This window comes from Typopeltis vanoorti, chromosome 13, assembly GCF_054136105.1.
Source record: "Typopeltis vanoorti isolate ZY-2024b chromosome 13, IOZ_Tvanoo_1.0, whole genome shotgun sequence".
In the NCBI taxonomy this organism is placed as follows: Eukaryota; Metazoa; Arthropoda; class Arachnida; order Uropygi; family Thelyphonidae; genus Typopeltis; species Typopeltis vanoorti.
Window position 1 is genome coordinate 104,240,103 of NC_143561.1, and position 21,655 is coordinate 104,261,757.

General features: G+C 34.9%; 1 protein-coding gene across 5 annotated transcripts in view; it reads left to right on the plus strand.

Moving 5' to 3' along the window:
* The window catches only part of LOC150100430 (U6 snRNA-associated Sm-like protein LSm6), a 126,291-nt gene that overhangs the window by 95,987 nt on the left and 8,649 nt on the right, over window positions 1-21,655 (plus strand). For all 5 annotated transcript variants that reach the window (XM_090402812.1, XM_090402809.1, XM_090402810.1 and 2 more), the window contains exon 3: window positions 591-704. In XM_090402812.1, the coding sequence (XP_090258938.1) occupies window positions 591-704 (114 nt within the window). The remainder of the gene's footprint in view (window positions 1-590; window positions 705-21,655) is intronic.

The window sequence follows — 21,655 nt, forward strand, 5'->3', positions numbered from 1 at the left end:
TTATTTTCCATTATGATATAGTTAATTCATAAATATGGTTTTTCAAGTTCAATTTTAAATGATATTCATTGCTCAGTGTGAGATCACATTAAGCTCACTGCACATGTGGTTTACAATATTCATGGTAGGGTTTCATTTAACCGCCCCCCCCCCCCCTGTTCTTCACTTATTATTCTTGATAATAGATCCTCATATTTTTTTAAAAATTATTTTATTTTTTTTTAATCTCTTGATCCTGATGTTGAGCATAGTCCCAAGAATATTAACATTATCTTTGAAATTCTATTCTTAAATAGAGTTGAAGACACAGTTTGATTTCTTTGACAGTGGGGATCTCCTGCAATGTCTTTGCTCTATGGAAGTCTAGTGTTAAAAATATTTTATTTAGTGCTGAATGTTCATTTATTAAAAAAGGAAGGTATTTTTTTTTTTTTTATATATCTGTCAGCCATCAAATAAGGCACTTTTTTCAAGTTTATAAGAGCAGTATTACCATCATGATATTTTACTGTTTTAACTTCATAATACTTGATTTATCCTCTAGAAACTGTTTGTAATTTTTGTTCACTACTCTTTTCCAAAAACTGTAGGTGTTTTAGCCTGTTTGGATGGTTACATGAATATAGCTTTAGAACAGACAGAAGAGTATGTTAATGGCCAGTTAAAAAACAAATATGGTGATGCTTTTATTAGAGGCAATAATGGTAAGTAAGCTTTAGTGAGAAATAAATTAATAAATTTAGTTAGTTTCAGTAGAGCCGAGTAGCTAAAAAGTGTGTCATAAAATTTCCAGAATTTTCTGAGTGGTGAATTCAGTTTGTTAATGCAAGCTGTCAATCTGTAAAACTCATTATTTGGGAAGGGGGGGGGGGGTTTACCATGCACTGAATCTCTATATTGCTTAAATTTATTGAAAACAATTATAGAATAGAAACTCCAGTTATATGTGCATAATTTGTAAATCCTTGGTTGAGAGTAGTATTTTCGAAACTTGAATCAGCCTTCAGACTGCATTTCAAATATTATGATGCATAATTTCTAACCACGAATTTTCCAAATACAGACATACCCTGCTCATACAACGTGATTGTTTCCAGCGATGTGGGAAAATCATTGTTTTTTTTTTGTTTTATTTGTTTTTTAATCTGTAGTTGCATGCGCTGATTTAATAACGTGTTTAAGCAGTCATATAAATGATGTAAAAAAATTATTTACATCAATTATGAAAATTAAAAATTTAGAATAATTTTCACAAACAACGAGGTTAGAAATGGATAACTATACTATGTAAAATGATAAACTGTAGTATCAATTGGTATAGCACTTTTCACTTCACTGAGAACTTTATTTTTGTTTTCAGCAACTGTAACAACAATAGTGCAAGGTATATTTAGCTTGCAACCATCTCAGTTTGCCACACCTTTGTCAATATATATATATATATAATACTATTATTATTATTATTAAGACAGACTTTTAGGGATCTCATTGAAGCCAGATATCTATATGGCCTCAATGAGATGATAGATATATGGAAGCCATATATATCTATCACCTGCACTAGTTGTCATATCTTGTCTTCAATTCATTCACACTACCTGCACTCACCACCTCCAATGGCAATCCATTCCAATCATGCACTATTTTATAAGAGAAAAAGCTAGATCTCATTTCCATCTTGACTGCATTCATTCTCAACTTCCATAAATGCCTTCCCATCCTCACCTCACCCTCTATAAAATGAAAAATTCCATCTATTGGTATCCTGTATGACCCTTTCCAAAGTCTCATTCATATCACAGTGTCTGCAGTCCACAAATTCTCAATTTGTTCTCATAATCTGCATTCTGTAGTCTTGATATCATCTTTAATGCTCATCTGCATCCTCTGCACTGTATTTGCATTACTACAGAAACCAGGATACCAGATCTGCATACAGTAGTCCAAGTGAGATCATATCGAAACCTTGTAAATGTTAAGATGACTTCTTTATCCTTATATGTCGGTGTTCATTTTAGCATGGCAATTATCATCTGAGATTGCATTTGCAGTCTTTTCAATATTATCCCTGAACGTCCACTTTCTATCTAACTAAGCTCCATAGCCCCTGGCCTGATCAGTTTCTTATAGTATAATCCCACCAATATAGCATTGACATCTCAACACACCAAAGTACATGATTTCATATTTACATAACATTGACCTGAGAGCCATATTCACGTGCCCATAATTTCAGCCCATTCAAATCATTCTGCAGATACTGAAAATGTCAGCTGCATTCCTTATCATCCTACCTATTAATCAGTAAATATCTGTCCATGACTTGTTAAATCCTTCTCAATATTATTAATGTAAAGATTGAATTACAATGGACCAAGGACTGATCCCTGGGATACACAACTGGTTACCTTAAATCTTGTAGACTCATATTCCCATTCACTACTTTTTCATACCTGTCACTCAGCCACCTTCTTATCCACACTAATATTTTAATAATCCAATCCCATATTCTTCGATTTATTCAACAGTCTTTCATGCTATATCCTGTCAAAAGCAGCAAAGTCCAGAGGTATCCATTCCCTTTGTCTAACTCTCCAGTAATGTTGTTATAAAATGTGAGCAAGTTGCTCAAACATGACTTTTCCTTAGTAAACCCATGCCATTCATTACAAAATGCAGATTTTCTGTGGAATCTTCCTGTGCTGAGACTCAAATTACATAGCCAGTCCAGCTGAATACTTTTATTATCCATGCTGACATCCTGTTTAACCCCTATTGCCAAGTTCATATTCAATTTGTGAGCAGTTCTAGCATCTCCCCCCCCCCATACACCTGAGTTTCTTCATCCTGCAAAGAATTAGCAGTGAGCTCAATGTTGCATACATTATATTGATAGCTCTTAGCAAAATAGGCACTGATTAGTTGAATAACCTCTTCTGCATCTGTTATCCTCACACCATCTGCATTCAAGTAGTTAATTCATTTTCTTTCTTTATTCTTTTTTTTTTTTTTGCATCCATCATAATGATAGAATTCTTCTGGATTACATTTAGATTGCAAAGGTAGTTTCTTTTCATACTCAGACTTAGTTTTCCATACAATAATTGTAACTCTTCTGGCCTGCTCCTTATAATTTCCGTGACGTGGTATTTCTACTACATCATCTTTTTCTTAAGAATCTTTTACTTAATTGTACATCCATTTTGCTACTGTCCTATTTATATTTGTATAAATAGGACATTTATATTTATACAAATATAACGGAATATAATAATCAGTTAAAGGAATAACTATCAGCAACGACACAATCGTTGTTGCAGATAGTTATTCCTTTAACTGAACATCCTCAAGAAAACATGACAGAAGGAACTTGACGTCAAAGAGTGTTAAAACTGACTGCAGTCGGGGGGGGGTTAGTTAAAGGCATAACTATCAGCAACAATGATCGTGTTGTTCCATAACTTGGGATGTCGCTATGGTATGAATATTCCATTCGGAAAAGATTATATACTGAATTACAAAGAAGGAAATTATGACCAATGGACGAATATGCTGAGTTCTGTCACATGGAATCAGTTATTGGATGGGAAGGATATCAGCAGTGCATAGAAAGCATTTAGAAAATACTTATATGGTGTAATATTGGAATGTGTTTCTAGAGCTAAAATTATTGAGCTTTTGCAAGCTCAATAAATTTAGTTTCATTGCTACCCAATCAATATTTAGATGAAGTTCTCCCTCACCCCATGATGATTACTTGTTTCGCATGTATCATTATCTTTATTTGGTCATGCATTTTATTGTCACTAGCAATCCATCCACTAGATCAGTAACAACACCCTATATGATACTTGATCTTGATTGATCTGTCTCATAGAAAATTGTTACTAGTATTGCAGTCATAGCTTTCAATGTTAACCACGCTCAAAATCAACCAATATCAGTAGCTGCACACCCTCCTCTTATCCTTTCTTTCATCATCATCAAATTCCTGACATGTACCCTCAAAGGGTGTACAGGATATAATAGTACTACATGAAAAATTTACATCATTACTAACTTCCTATCTACAATTTTCCTCCAAATCAGTCTGTTACTTGTCAAGACTCCAACATTATCAGATCTTATATTTCTGTCATCTAAGGCATTTTGTACCATATCAATCCACCTATATCTTGGTCTTCCTCTGGGTTGTTTTCCTGCCAACCTGGCAGAGAACACTTGTTTTGCTAATCTTTCCTTGCCCATTCTGTTTAAGTGACCAAACCACCTGAGATTAGCTCTGCTAATGCATTCCTGGATGCTGACAATGTCAAGTTCTTTCCTAATATCCTCGTTTTTAATATGATATTGCCATTGATGCCATCTGTTCACGCCTCTAATCTTTCTCAGGACTCTCATATTTGCGGTCTCTAGTCTTTGGTCAAGTGTTTTACTTCTGACCCAGTTCTCAGATCCATGAGTTAAAACTGGTTTGAACACTGTCTTGTATACAGCTAATTTAGTGTTCTGACTAATTTCTCTCTTATTCAATTGACTTCCTACCATACCAGCTTTGTTGATTCTGTTGTCTATTTCCATATTTAATTTACCATCTTCACTAAAAATCATGCCTAAGTAGCTGAAATGTTTTACTTGTTCCACAGGTTCCCCGTTCACAATACAGTTGACATTTTCAATAAATCTACCTATTTTCATTGTCTTCGTCATGTTGTACCATCATTTTGTATATTGGTTTAAGCCAATAAGAATACAATTTGGTCGGCTAAATCCCAAATTGCCAGCCCATCGTCGTTTGTTCAGTATCCAGGTAGATACCCAACAGGATGCACCACGAGAAGGTGAAGATTGGACATTAGGTCAGAAGCCCTGGTCGGTTCTCCGCATACCTTTAAAGGCTATGTGGAAGTCTCCTCTGAGTTATACAGCTTTGACCCTTAAGCACCCCATCCTTTCTATTCTTCTTAAAAATACTGTAATCTTGACACTCAGTAGCAGATATATTAATTGTTATCAAGTGCAAAGAGGTTTCAACGTATTCACCAAACTCTAGCCCTCTGTTTGTGATACTCCTAGTATTTGTGTACAGACATAATAAGCTAGCAACATGCTTTTTTATCTACTCTTCTCTCTAGTCTGCATGCACTGTTGGACAACTTTCAGAAATCTGATGTCTTACTTATGCAGGCATCTTTGCACGTGCTTGATACTTCTAAACAGGACAAAGCACAATTGTTCTTTCTTCATAATCATTTCCATGATAATGCACATTGCTGTCGTTAATCCAGTTAGATAACATTGTCACTCTTACACAAAGATTCTCATTCCTCCCATCATAATCTAGTTTCCCTCACTCTGGTTTAGGTCTTGTAACAATTAATAATTTCTCAAGATTCCTGATGCAGATGGACTCAAGTGTAGACTGTTCCTCTTATACAAATCCATTCTTCTCTCAAAGTTACTTACCCACATTCAAAACCTCACATCCATTCTTTCTACACAGCCTATGGATCAAATTGTTTGCCATCAGCCTATATTCTTAATTCGTTTCTAGCATATCTAGGTAACATATTTAAGATTTTCACTTTCTCCTTTGCTCGCTTCTTCCAACAATCCTTTCATATCCTCTCATACTGAATTTATTATTAAGTCATTCATCTCTACTGGAATTACCATCTCTTTTGCCTTTCTTTTTTGTTTTTCAATTGTGTTTACTATATTTAATTTCTGCTCTGGGAAAACTTGAAGTAATAACCCATTTATTTATGGCATGTTTATGATAGTTACCATATCAAATAATATCCTTCTTTTTTCTAATCAACTTTACCTACCTTAATTTTGCTATGTAATATCTTGTCTGATTCTGTGCTTTGTTTCTCATTTTTTTGTTGTTCTTATGTTTAAATGCCTCTCTACTTTCTGTAATTCCCACATCATCTGTCTAATAATCTGTTTTAATTTTGCTTTTTTTGGGGATTAATTCACTTTTATTCTCACGTGTGTCCTCAAGATTCCTGATGCCAGACATATTCAAGTGTAGACTGTCCCTCTTATACAAATCCATTCTTCTCACAAGCTTATCCACATCCAAAACCTCACATCCATATCTTCTACACAGCCAATGTTGTGCCTTCTTGTGCATTTTGGCTCAGTTATACAACACTATTTAATATTGCAATATCTGAATAAAAATGTTATGAAAGCATCAAATACAAAAACACAAATCCGTAAGTCTATAAAAATACATACTATAAAACATTAACTTTCTAAGAAAAAAATAAAACAGATAAAAATCACCAATTTTACATGAGCGCTAAATAAAATGACAATTGAATCCAGAATGGTAGGTTTACAAGTCGTCTTTTCATTGGAAGCAAAGTACCCTTACTTTGATTTTTATCTGCTATCATTAATAACAGACAGTAAAACATGTTACAAACTTGTAATCACAGCAAATGAAATACTGAAACGCAGAGTGATTATTATTATCAACAGACCTCCATGTAGTCAAGAGACTCATCACGGGAGGTCCCACTCTCACATGCACAGCTCATCATACCTTGGCTTAAATGCATTCACAATCTCTGCACTCACCACACTCTCAGGCAATGCATTCCAATCACCTATCTCTCTCTCTCTCTCTCCATGCAACTAGTCCTTGTTCCATTACTCACACCGGTCCTATACAGCTTCCAGAGATGGCCTCTTGTTCTCCCTCTGTCTCCAGATATTCTATGAAAAATCTTCCATGTTAATCTAGTAATTATCCCTTACCAACTTGTATATCTCGATCATGTCTCCCCTCTTCCTTCTATCCGCTAGTCTATGTAATTTGCATTCTCTCAATCTGTCCTCAATATTTCACATTCCAGAGACCAGAAACTGACTTAGTCAATCATTTCTGAGCTTCAACAACTCATTATCCTTTTAAAAACCAGGCAACTAAATTTGTGCACAGTAATCCATATGCAGCCTGATCAAAGCGTTATACAGTGCAATCATAACATCCTTCCTTCTGCACATCAGTGTTCTCAGCATCATTCCCATAATCTGCTGTGTTGCCCTCACAACACAGCAAATTATGTAAAATATGCATGAAATTTTTAAGTCCCTATCCACCATCACAACCAGATCTTTCATCTCCTCCACCTCCTCTAAAATATCCACATGCATCCCACTTTGCTTCCCAAATTTTAAAACCTTACGTTTCATTATCATCAAATTCATGATATCTACCCTTAGGGGATGTATAGGATAATTATGATAGTACTACATGAAAAAGTTATACCATTACTAACTTCCGATCAACAATTTTCCTCTAAATCAATGTTATCTGTCAAGACTCCATCATTATGAGATCTCATATTTCCATCTTTTAAGGCAATTTTTACTGTATCAATCTATATACATCTTGGTCTTCCTCTGGGTCTCTTTCCTGCCAACCTGGCAGAGAACACTTGTTTTGCTAATTTTTCCTCTCCCATTCTGTTTAAGTGACCATACCACCTGAGATTAGCTCTACTAACACATTCCTAAATGCTAACAATGGCAAGTTCTATACTAATATCCTCGTTTTTGATGCAATACTGCCATTGATGCTATCTGTTCACTCCACTAATCTTTCTCAGAACTCTCATGTTAGAGGTCTCCAGTCTTTGATCAAGTGTATTATTTCTAACCCAGCACTCAGATCCATTAGTTAAAATTGGTTTGAGCACCATCTTGTTAGTGTTTTGACTAATTTCTTTCCTGGTACATATAAATATATTCAGTTGACACTTCTACCATACCAGCTTTACTAATTCTGTTGCCTATTTATATGTTTAATTTACCATCTTCACTAGAAATTGTGCCTAAATAGCTGAAATGTTTTACTTCTATAGTTTCCCATTCAGAATACAGTTTATGTTTTCAGTGTTTCTGCCTGTTTTCATTGTCTTTGTCTTTTTATTGCTGATTTTCATACCAAATTTATTACAACAGTTATTCAATTTAGTTAGAGAATCTTGCAGGCTTGTACTGGATTTATATTCATAAGTATAATATAAGTATATATGGAGTGGTTGTTAAAATGAAAGGTAAAATACAAAACAGTGGGTGGATAGGGATGCGATATTCTATAGTGGGCAGCATGGCTTTGTAAAGGGTAGGTCCTGTCTTAGTAACTTATTCACATTTTATAATAAATTGACAGCAGAATTCGATAAAGATAATGGCTACATCTTAGGGGGATGTAGCAAGGAGTCACGAACCGGCTGCCTTAAATTCGTTGTGAATCCCTCATTAGGGAACTCTACCCGTCCTGAAGGGATAGATGAGACTAATCATTCAATCAATGGCAATACAATGTACTGCTCGACTTTGCCAAGGTATTTGACAGAATACTACATGGAAAAATATTACAAAACTGGAGAGGATGGAAATAGATATGAGGCTAGTAGCATGAATAGGGGTATGCTTACATACAGACACCAGAAAGTGGTATATGTAGGAGTGGAGTCTAGGAAAATGATGGTGACTAGTGGAATACCTCAGGGTTCAGTACTAGGGCCACTACTCTTAGTTTGTATATCAATGACATAGGGAAAGAGAGGAGATATTCAGTTGTTTGCTGCTGATGATGATGCAAATGGTGAGAGCAACAGTTGATAAAGGTGATGTAGATATTCTGTTTGATGATTTGGCTGGATTGGCATTGTGGGCAGGAGATAATGATTGTCAATTTAATATTGCAGAGTGGAAGGTTGTGCACTTTGGGTTGAAGGGGTTGCATATGGTGTATCACATTAATGGTATTGGTTTGCACGAAATTGATGAGGCTGAGGACTTGGGGATGGTGGTGCACAAAGAGTTAAAGTTCAGAGGGCATGTAGCAGAAAGTAGAGTAGCTGAACAAATTGGTAGAAAAACATGCTGACAAGTAAAGATAAAGAAGTTATTATCCCTCGGCCACATCTTGACTATTCCGTACAGATTTGGTCACCTGGGGACCAGGAGATGGTCGAAAAGTTTGAGACAACTGCCCAAGATGGTGACAGGTCTATGGAATACTCCCTATGAGGAAAGGTTGAAGATTTGTGGGTTACAAAGTTTAGTTGATAGGCAGAAAAGAGGGGACATGATAGAAACTTTTAAGATATTAAAGGGGATTTATAAAATTGATGCAAGTGAAAATTTTCAATATATGACAAATAGTCAGAGAACTGGGGGCCATCCATGGAAGTTCTGTAAGAATGTGGTTAGTAGGAGTGTGTGGACTAGATTTTTTCAGTGGAGAGTAGTAAATGAGTGGAATGGATTGCCAGAATTGGTTGTGAGTTCCCTGGCAGTGAATGGATTCAAAGAGAGGTATGACAGTTGATTTGGGTCTCCCACAATGAATCATCGGAATCCATGGAGATGCCATAAATAATAATAATAATATCATGTGCATAAAGTAAAGAGTTGAGATTAACATCTACAATTTTAAAATCAGGTTTAATACCACTTTCGTTCATGCTGCGATCCATATAGATAATGAATAACAGTAGAGATAATGTGCACCCTTGTCGCACACCTGATTTTACTTCAAACCATCTTCCTATACCTTCTTCAATTCTAACTGCCGACTTACAACTTAAATAGAGACTATGTATTGCTTGATATAATGTCCCATTTACACCGTTTAACTGTAGCGTTTTGAAGAGCTTTCCTCTTGGCTGCTTGTCATATGCATTTTCCAGATCAACAAAACTTAAGTACAAATCCTTGTTATATTCCCAAGATTTTTCAACTATTTGTGTTAAAACAATCTGATCCTGATAACCTATTTGGCCTGAAACCAGCTTATTCTTCACCAAGCTTCCCTTCCATAATTGTTCTTAGCTGCTTCTCAAGTATATTTGCATAAATCTTATCAAGAACACTCAGTTGAAATACCTCTGTAATTCTCATATTCAGTTTTATTTCCCTCTTTTATATATGGATACTATGAGAGGTATGCTCCAATCCTCTGGAATTTGACCCTCTGACCAGACCTTCTGAATTATGTAATGCAGCCACTGTAAAACTTTTAAACCTGCATATTTGAGCATTTCTAGCCGAATTTTACCTACTCCAACTGCCTTTCTACATTTCTGGTTTTTGATGACTTTTTCTACTTCAAGTATTATGTATTCCAGACTGCATTTCTGTTGGGAGTTTTCTACCACCATGCTGACACTGCCTGTTTCATTTAGCAGTCTTTTGCAATAATTACTGCAGACATCTAGAATATCATTATCTTCAGTTTTCATGTTGCCTTGACTATCTCTGATTCCCTTTACACCACGTTTTCCTCCATTTCTAAGCTTTTTCAATAGCCTCCAGAATATTTTGCCACCTTCCTGATATTTATTTTCTATGTGCTTACCAAACTCTTCCCATGACTTTTACTAGGTAGTTTTACATAGTGCTTCACTTTCTTACATTTTTTTCTGTATTTTCTAAGAGCACAAGCTAACTTATTTGCCAGGAACTTTCGATATGCTTTCTTTTCCTTCACTGCATCTTTAACTTCTTGAGTCCACCATGTAGTTCTGATTTTTCTATCCTTACAAACAACCTCACTGTATGCCTCTCTGGCTGAATTGTTCAATGTTTCCTTTAAGATTTGCCACTGAATCTCAAAGGTTTGGTTCTTGAAATTCTCGCCCATTCAGAAAGTCTATTTATGTTCCTTTGCAAAGCTCCAAGATCTGCTCTACTTCTCATAACTATCCCCAACCTTGCATCATCTGCAAACCTCCCCCCATGACCTGTTGATGCCTATTGGAGAATCAGACAGCAATTCTCCAATCCAGTGTGCTAATATACTATTCAAACTCATCTTTTTCAGTTTCAGTTTAAGGTTGTCATGTGGCAGATCTATCAAAAGCCTTTGCAAAATCTAAATATACTACTGTATATGCATACCCTTGTCCAATGTACTCGTCACCTTGTTATAATAAGTAAGCAGATTGCCAAAGCATGATCTTCCTTTAGCAAACCCATTAAAGAGAATTCTGCTGCTATCAACCTATTTCAGAATCCTTGTCCTCACTAACTTCTCCAACATCTTGACCACAACTCCAGATAAGTTGATTGGCTATAATTCGAACCCTTAGTTTTATCATGCCCTTTATGAAGTGATGAAGCAATTTTGCCATCTTTTCACTCCTTTGGAACTTGGGTTAATCTAAGACTCATGTTAAAAATGTAAGTTAAAGCTGTTCTTAACTCTTTAGAACATTTCCTCAAGACACATGGTGATATAACCATCAAGTTTACTCAACTCTTCACATACCTCCTGCTCATTCATCATCATTGGTTCCTTCTCCATTCCGAGTGCTCTCAAGTTCTGCATGATGTTATTTTCACAAGGATGAAATACCCATATGAATTCCTGATTTAGAATCTTTACTATATCCTCCTCAGTGGTTATTATTCTACCATTTTCTCCAACCATATCATCCTTCCATAATTATTCTTTCTTCTAATGGCTGCATATAAAAAAACTGAATAGAATTTCTTTTAGCCTCATTTGCTAACTTCTGCACATACTTCCCTTTTGCTACCCTTACCAAGCAAGTCACCTTCCTTGCTTAATCTTTGTACTCCTCATGTAACTGATTATTGCCATTCATCTTGTACCATCTCTACAATTCTTATTTCTTCCAGATTGCATGCTTCACCTCTTCAGTAATCCATTTTACACTTACCATATTTAATCTCCTGACCTTTGAAATAGACTCAGTCATTGCCTTTGCCAAACAGTTCCTGAGTAGAGAACAAGCAGCATTAATTTTCTTCCCATCCAGTTCCTCATTTCACGATACTGCTGCAAGCCATCACCTGCCTTATACTTCCAAATATAACCCTTTCTCACAAAATTCCTGATATGGCTGGCCATCACCCAAATGATCATTTCATGGTCACTTTCACCAGGAGGATGATGTTGATACTTCGTTTACAACTATATCTTCTGATGAGATGTAGTGAGTAACATCATAAATATGTGAAACGAAAACTGGGCATCAATTGATTGATTGCAGCATCATATAAATACACATTGGTCATAATTGAGAATTGTGTGAGTGGACTGTCATAAGGCAGGATAATACTGTGTAAATTGCTATGTTGAGAAATTACAGCATTAATGGAATGAAGTGAAGCATAAGGTAGGGCATTACTGTATGCATATGCTATGTTGAGAAATTATAGCATTAATAAATAAAATTAAGAGAATGGCATGCACACCAAGACAATGTACAGAAGTTACTTTCTGAACTAGAAGTAGTATAGACTGAAATTGAAATCACTATTATCAAAAATTATAATCACGGAAATATTTTTGACAAACTTGCTAACAGTATTTCTGTATTTATAAATATAAGAAAAACAAAAATATATACTATTTTTTCTTATCCATTTTTTTTAACTTCGTATGATTATCAGTTTCTCACTGTAAATGTTGCTGAATTGTAGAACTTGAGTGATGGCTTTAAATGGTTTGGTTTTAAGAAGCAGTTGAGCACTTGTAGTTATCAGTGAATTAGGAAAAGTAGTAATTCGGGAAAATCCAATATCAATACAAAAACCCCATGATATTGCATGACCATTCCACCTTTACCACGAGTTGCCTGGACTTGCAATACGTGCGGAGTCGCCCAGACTTGCACTACGTGCAGGCACAAACTTGACTTACTTGTCTGTTTGCTTACTTGGGAAATAGGATTAAAACCAAGTTTTATTTAAAATTGCTGGTATATTTAATATATAACATATCCAAGGTAAAAAACTTTCTACATCTATCTCTCATCCTGATATTTTTAATTAATAAGGTCAAAGCACCTTGTGGCAACTTGTTTAGGTAAAATTTATAAGCTCTGTATTACTTAAACCTTGGCATTTCTTAAGCCTGGCTCCCACTGATGAGACCTCAATAAAGGTTGAAACCTGTCTGGATAGTGGCCTTTGCCTTTAATGTATAGCATCATACATCTCTGCTAGGGGATGTGCTTTGCATTAAGGGTAAATACCAAGGATAGTGATCAAAGCTTATTCCACCTTTACCACGAGTTTCCTGAACTTGAACTACGTGTGGAGTCACCCAGGCTTGCACTACGTGCAGGCGCAAACTTGACTTACTTGTCTGTTTGCTTACTTGGGAAATAGGATTAAAACCAAGTTTTATTTAAAATTGCTTGGTATATTTAATATATAACATACCCAAGGTAAAAAAACTTTATACAAAGTAAAAAAAAAAATTAAATAACAAGTTGGCTTCAGAATTACTTATTTTTATTACAATTTTTTGTTGCTGTCATTTCATTCAATGAGTAATAAAGAAATATTACAGCACCCTCCATAGAGTCATCCGATTCTTTGTGTGACTTTATGCAACAGTTAACTGACAACATATTTATCATACTGAACCTTATATTCATTAACACTACTGCTACCAGCATTCACAATGCATTCTGGTAATGTATTCCATTTATATATTACTCTCCATGCAAAAAATCAGCCCCTCATAGTCTTCTTTGCCACACTTTCATAACTACCAGGGATGACCTCTTGTTTTTCCCCTCTCACCTTCCACTGGTTTTATAATCTCCTCTGTATTCATCTGATAAAATCCCCTCACCAACTTAAACATCCCTACCAGATCACTTCTATTCTACTCTATGCAATTTACATTTCCACCTCCCATCTAACCAACATTCCAAAATCTTAATATTGCCATGGTCCTCTTATCACTGGATCCTCTCCAATGTTTCTGCATCACAATGAAAGATGACCGAATTTCAGCACAATAGTCCATGTATGGTTTGATGTGCTACACCCCTTATTCCCTACTTGTCAGTGTACTGCTTATCATATAGTCACTGAAATACTTCCTATGTGCACTATAAGCTTCAGTCCATTAATAACTACCATCCCCACATCTCAAATCCCATTAATTTTCTGAAACACTAGTGCACCAATCTCAGTTGCACCCCAGAGTACAATGCCTTGTATTTATTTTATTAAAATTACAATCCCACTCATTTGTCCAAGCTGAAAGTTTATTCTAAACTTCCAGAAGGAAATTAACATCAGCAAAAACACCAACACTCTTTATAATTTTTGTATCAACAGCAAACAACTCCTGTTAGTCCACGGGAAATATCATCAAATAAGTTTAATAGCAGGAGCCAAAGAACAGATCCCTGGTGCACACCAGTGATATTATCTTTTATTTTTTTTTAAGACACTGCTCCATCATATACAACTGGTTGGTATTTCTGAGGACCAATCTCTAATCTGTCTAACCAGTCTCTTGTCAAAATCTTCTATTCCTTTGCAAGTCCAAGATTATCTCTGTATTTGAATCTCCTTTATCTAACACATTCATCATATTATAAACAAAACCTTATTATTCACAAACTGATGCTTGACCATAATAGACAATCCTGTGTCCACATGTCCAATCCTGTATCCTGTTTCCTAACTATTCTCTCCAATACCGTGACTACAACTGCAGATACACAGACTGCTCTATGATTGGAAATTTCAGTCCTAGAACCATGCTTTTGCTTTTGCCTTCTTTTCAATCCTTAGGAACTTTTTTTTTATCACTACAAGACTTAGGTAAAATAATCAGGTCAAGGGCATAGCTATTATTTTTCCTTTTGTTTGGCACATAGCAGAAGAATTCCCTTGAATTATCTTTGGCCTGACTGGCCAGTCTCCTCTAATACTCTCCTTTTTCTTTCTTTACCATGCTCATCACTTTTCTAGTCAGCACTTTATATTCCTCGTGCATCTAGTCACTACCAACTGTCTTGTACTTCATTCATAACACCTTCTCACACACTGCCTGCCTGATTTCACTGTTCATCCAATTCTCTTCTACTTTATTTATTTGCATAACTTTTGGTTTTATACAGTTGTCCATTGCTTATATTCAGATGTTTCCTAATCACTTCGCATGATTCATTAACCTCTTTTCTTCACAACTTATTAATCCATAGTATTGATACTAGTTGACTACAAAGACAGAACTTCTCATTATCACCCCCTTTATAATTTCAAGTATAGCCCTTCTTGGCAGTAACCGTTCTTTGTTTGTGCATCTTCCAAACCTGTACCTCATGATATCAAATATTAAAGCATTTTGCACTTACCAGATTTACCGAATGATTGTTATTGAATTCTTAATTTAGCATCCTCAATTGCTGGCCTGGTTGAGATTAGCATCTCTGTCCAGCCTGTAGGTGTGGCTTCACAAAACAGCCATGACCCATTCATGGATATTTGCAAAGGTCTTTGGGTGATAGACACTTTTGGGAGCTCAATATGAGATGACCACTTTTCTAATTAGAGGTCTGAAGTGACATGAAAAGTTCAATTCTATCACTAGAGTGGGGGGGGGGTTTCCAGAAAACCTAACTTTAGCTCACCCATGGTACTAAAATCTCATCTTATTCATCCATCCATCATCATCATAGCCTCCACATATGGGCATGCATACATATATGTGCATACATACGTATGCAATGGAACAAATGTATATTTCATCTGTTATAACAACACACACTATTGAGTGGAACTTGATTTATTTTATTATAATCTGTAATGGAACTTCATTACAGTGAAGTATTTAAGTGATGGGATGGTTGGCTGATGAGAGTCAAAAGTTGTGTGTTGGGGAGTGGGATTGTTTGATGATATAATTCCTTTACTTTCTGATTATGCTAAATTGGGTAACAACATTACATCAGAAAGCATTAATGTGATGTTATTACAAGAGGATTTAAATTAATTAATACACGAGTAAGTGAATGGAAATGTCAGTTCAGTGAGTGTAAAGCCATGTGCAAGGTGGCCCATAAGTCATGAAAGGGTTTAATAACATTTTTATTTATTTGAAAAATTATTCACTCACCAAAGATGTGCTGATTTTCATAATATTGCATAATTTTGGTTCATTGTTGAGTTATGAACTTTTCCATGATTACTTTCCCACATATTCTTTAGAATACATGAAAAAAATAAAATGAAAAAATTAATAATCCAAAACGTTATTCACATTTTAAACCCTTTTGTGACTTATAGGCCACCCTATACTATGCTAAAGAAGATGGAACAAAATGTAATAGAGGAACTTGGCTGTGCAGGAGTGGGAGGAAACAGTTGAGGGTGTTGATGAATGAGGACGTGATAGTTCCACTACATAAAACTAATGGCTCCATCTTCGTTTCTGTGTGCAGATCTGATTTCCTAAATATCTATGTGATAAGAAATGCTAGAGGACAGAAGCAACTGAGTAAGTCTCAGGACTGGAATGTTGAGTATCAGAACAGATTAAGAGAATGCTCTGCAGAGCATCACAAAGGTGACATGAAGCCCTAGTATGATGTGCACTGTAGCCTGTAAGACTGGCCTCCTGGCATGAATCTTTGGCTCTATGGAGTCCAAAAATAAGATTAATACGAATAAGTTTCTTAAAAGAAAAAAGGGGAAGTGGACAGTCAAAGGGATGGCTATACTGAACTCTAAAATCTCGCTCATAGTTGCAAATTTTCAATATATGTTTGAGCTGCCTTGTCTAGAGTCATTAATGGCACTAGACAAGGCAGTGTCTTATCTAGAGCCAAGACAAAAAAAAAAAAAAAAAAAAAAAAAAAAAAAATTTGTCAAGCCTGCCCAACAACAAAAATTTGAAAACCATGAGATTAGAATGATAAGTAGACAAAGGATTAGGTAGGAATGCTGATTTAGAGATCAGACATGGCTTTATTTTATGCCATTTGAGGCTTCCATTATCGAAAGGTAGTTGTGTACTAGAAAATGAAAAATATTTGCCAGCTAGTTCTTGACAGTCATAATAAATTCAAAAGTACAGCATCAAAATATCAAGACGGGTATATTATGATCTGAACTTTTGTAATTCAGATCTTAATTCCCATCTTAGAAATCAGAATAATGTGATTGTGGATCTGGTTGGTATCTCTTCCCTCTCGCAAATGGGACAGAGGTTCAACTACTATGCTATGGATGTTTATGAATGTCTAAAGTATTAGATGATATTTGTCATTGGATGTATCCTTCTGATTGGAGGCCTGAAATGGTGTGAAAAAGTGCCATGCTTAGTTTCTAGAGCAGAATTCCTGAATTATTTACCTATGCCTCACCAAAAATTGGGGATCCTGGGCAACCTGTGAGTGATCGGTCATGCATTCTTGTAATATTGGTTATTTTCATCTGTTTTATTGTGTTTTTCTCTTGGAAAATTAGTGTTTTATAGTAGATTAGTGTGTTTTTGTAACATATTTTTACTAAGATATTGCAATATTAAATACAGTTTAAAATAGCACCAAAAATGCACAAGAAATGAAATGCTAACAAGATAGCAAAGTTCAGAACAAGAAGGCTTGCCTTGTTAAAAAGGATATTGAAAATGATTTAACTTGAAGCGTGAAAGCAGCATAAAGTAGAGGATTGCTTTGTAAGGTGAAGCATGGTAGGGGACTTCATGTGCCTCAGGCTGATACGGTAGTTATGAAGGCTTACAGAGAACATTGAAAAATGGCTGACTAAAGGGATTCTGGTGAAGATGTTAGAACTGCAATGACATCTGTTTCATCATTGGCAGAAGAATCTGAATACAGATCAACGGCTGGCAGTTTGAGCCAAGTTAGCTGGCTATTGCAGATGTGGAAAAGATCGGGGGGGGGGGGGGTCTCACCGTGTTACTATCCTATAGTCGACCATAGAGAAACAGAAATATCTTACAAGCTATGCTTTGGAAGTTGGAACCTCTGCAACATCCCAAGCTATAAATAGTTACAGGGAAGAAGACACTGAAACTATGAGTAAAAGCACTCTAAATGCACTTAATGATGATGTCAGCTTAAATCCGAAAGGAAGGTGGCATCTGATATTCCTCATTTGAAAACAAGAAACAGTCTTGAAAATGGAACTTGAAATGTGAGAACATTATATAAACTAGGGAATTTTGACAACCTTATACAGGAAATGAAAAGACTTAAAGTGATGTAATGTGAATTAGTGAAACAAGATGGCTTAACACAGGAAAACTGGAAAAAGATGACTTACATTTGTATATTCTGGCAGAGAGAGAAGCATGAATATGGAGTGGGTTTTATGATTAAGAAAGACATCTTTAAATCTGTAATGGGGATGTGGTCCATAAATGAAAGAATGATATTTATTAAATTAGCTGCAGAGCCTTTTAACATCATAATTATCCAGGTTTACACCCCTACAATGACTCACAATGATGAAGAAATAGAAGATTTTTATAACTTACAAAAATCTATAGAATATGTAAATTCAAATGAGATACACATAGTGATTGGTGACTTGAATGCAAAGGTTGGAGAAGGGAAGAAAATCTAGTTGTTGGAAAATTTGGATTGGTTGAACGAAATGAAAGAAGTTGAGAGATTGATATAATTCTGCATTCAAAACAACCTATGCATAATGAATACTTTCTTTCAACATCTGAAGCACAGGCTATATACTTGAACAAATCCAGATAATTCTATAAGAAATCAAATAGATTTTATAATAATAAATAATAGATACAAAAATAATATAACCAACATTAAAACATACCCAGGTGTTGATATAGGTTCAGACCATAACCCTGTTGTGTCTACTTTAAAGATTAAACAAAAAAACATTTCTATAAACAATCATACTGAAAGACTTGACAGCTCTGAATATACCTGACAACATAATGTAGCTCAGAAATTAGGAAAAAATTAGATCATGTAGGATACAAAACAGAAGACTATACTTAGCAACACAGGGGAAATTGAAAACACATGGTCAAATTTTAGAAGTGCAATATATGAGACAGCCAATGAGATTATTCCAAAAATTAAATACAATAAGAAAAAACTCTGGGTGACAGAATTAATGTTAGAACTTATGAATGAAAGACGGAAAAAAAATACACAGTAAAATTATAAAAAATGAATGCAGGAAGGCTAAAGACAAGTGGCTAAATGAAAAATGTAAAGAAATAGAGGAATTGGACAACAAACACAATAGTAAAGAAATGCATAAGTCAATCCAAGCTCTGACAAATAGAAAGAAAAATTTCAACCATAATCTTTGTAATAAAGATCAAAATGGAAAAATACTACTACAGATATCATAAAAAGATTGAAAGAATATGGAAAAGAACTGGTTGACTCTGATTGCACAGACGCACCAGATATACAAAATATGGATGGTGAACCAATTGCCTATGAAGAAATAGAATATGTTCTAAGTCAAATGAAAACAGGTAAAACACCAGGCCCTGATCAGATCCCTATCAAATTGTTAAAAAAAATTAAGTGAAAACACAATTAGTGACCTAAAGGTTATTTTTAATAATATCTATGATACAGGATACATCCCTGATGATCTAAGGAAATCCATCTTTGTCACCATTTCCAAAATTTCAAGAACTTTTGAATGTTCAGAATATAGACAAAAAGACAAAGGTACAAGAGAAGGGATTTTCAATTTGAAAACATTATGTGAAAGAAGTCTTGATAACCAGGTTAACCAGAAAAGCATATATCTTTGCTTTATTGATTACACCAAAGCTTTTGATTCAATACATCACAAGAAATTAATACATATCCTACAGAGTAATGGGTTAAAAAGAAAAGATCTACGTATAATTACAAATATATACTGGAATCAAATGGCCTCAATAATATACAAAAATGCATGCTCTGACAATTTTGAAATCAAAAAAGGAGTAAGACAAGGATGTGTATATTATCACCCTTACTGTATAATATATATAGTGAGCAAGTTTTTAAAGATATTCTAGAATTTGAAGGGTTTAAATGTAGGGGGGTAGGAATTTCAACAACTTCAGGTATGCAGATGACATAGCTGAATCTGAAGATGATCTTCAAAACTTAGTCACAGAAATTTACAACAGAAGCTTAGACATGTGATTAATTATTAACCTGAAGAAAACAAAGTGCATGATTATATCAAAAGAACCAATAAATAAGAAACTAAATATAACTGTTAACCAAAAGGAAATTGAACAGGTTCAGTCTTTTATATATTTGGGATAAATGTTTACAGATGAAGGAAATTCCCTTAAAGAAATAAAAAGGAGATTGAGATAGCAAGAAAAGCCTTTATTGATATGAAAACTGTTCTAACATCCAGAGACATTAACATAGACACAAGAAAAAGATTAATAAAGTGCAATATCTAGTCAAGCTTCCTCTACAACAGTGAAACTTGGACTCTAAATAAAGAAGTAGGGAAAAAATTAGAAGCTTTTGAAATGTAGACCATAAGAAGAATGTTGAAAATATCATGGACAGAGAAAATGAAAAACGAAGATGTTTTAAAGAGAGCAAAAATGAAAATCATTAAAGAACGAAAACTTAAATATTTTGGACATCTAGCATTCAGAAATTAATATAAGAAGGGAAACAATGGGAAAAGAGGGAGAGGTAGACACAGGAGAATGTGGTTCGAAGACATTAAGGACTGGAATGGCTTGAATTACCATAAATTCAAGTTCAGTGACATGGTTGCCAATCTCCTTGTAGGGGATGACACTTGAAGAAGAAGAATGTTGATTGTAAAAAGAAGGATATTTGGTGTGGTGACTATATCATAAAACTTGCTATTAATGAGTGAGTTAAAACTTCCAAGTTTTCCCTGAGCAAAAATTAAAAATATAATATGCAATTGAAAAACAGAAAAGAAAAGTAAAAGAGATCGTAACTGTAGTAGGTGCTAACAACTTAACTGGCAATAAGTTCAGTATGAGAGAGAGGATATGAAAAGGGTTGTTGGAAGAATCAAGAGTGAAGAGTGAGAAAGTGAAAATGATAAGTATGTTACCTAGATATGATAGAAATAAATTAAGAAGAAGAGCTATGATGGCAAACAATTTAATGTGTAGGTTGTTTAGAAAGAATAGATGTGACTTTTTGGATGTGTGGAGTGAGTTTGAGGGAAGAATGCATTTGTATAAGAGTGATGGCCTATACCAGAGGTCGGCAGTGCAGTGCCCGCAGGCACCATGGCACCCGCAGTGAATTTTTAGTGCACCCTCAGAGAAATTATTGTAAACTGCTTTGGAGCTCGCAGCAGTAATTTTGCAGCGTAGATAGCAGTATCTGAGTGATACATTCATTACTAGTATGTGCTAAAATGCAAGAAAACATAAAGTAAAAACACCACAAATATAATACATGATGGTAAAAATTAAATGAATATTGAATTCAACATTATTTCATAGCCGAATATAGAACCTACAAGAGTTTTGTGCCGAATATATAGAAACTAAAAGTTTTGGCAGATGCAAGCATAAGTAGTGCCTTATGGGCAACTCGTAGTAAAGGTGGAGCAAACTCCAGGCCTCTTTCCTTAGTATTTTCCATAAATGTAAAGCATATCTTGCAGAGGTCAGCAACCTTTTTAATATGAAGAGCGCAATATAAAATTTGAAAATTACGGAAAGCTCATGACACAGGCATTTTTTCTCTCATTTCAGGCTTACAAATTTTGATTAGTTGTTTTTAAGAAAAATGAGATTTCAAATTTTAACATTATTTTGTTTAACTCACTTTTACAACATATTTTTGTCACATATGAATGAATATAAAAT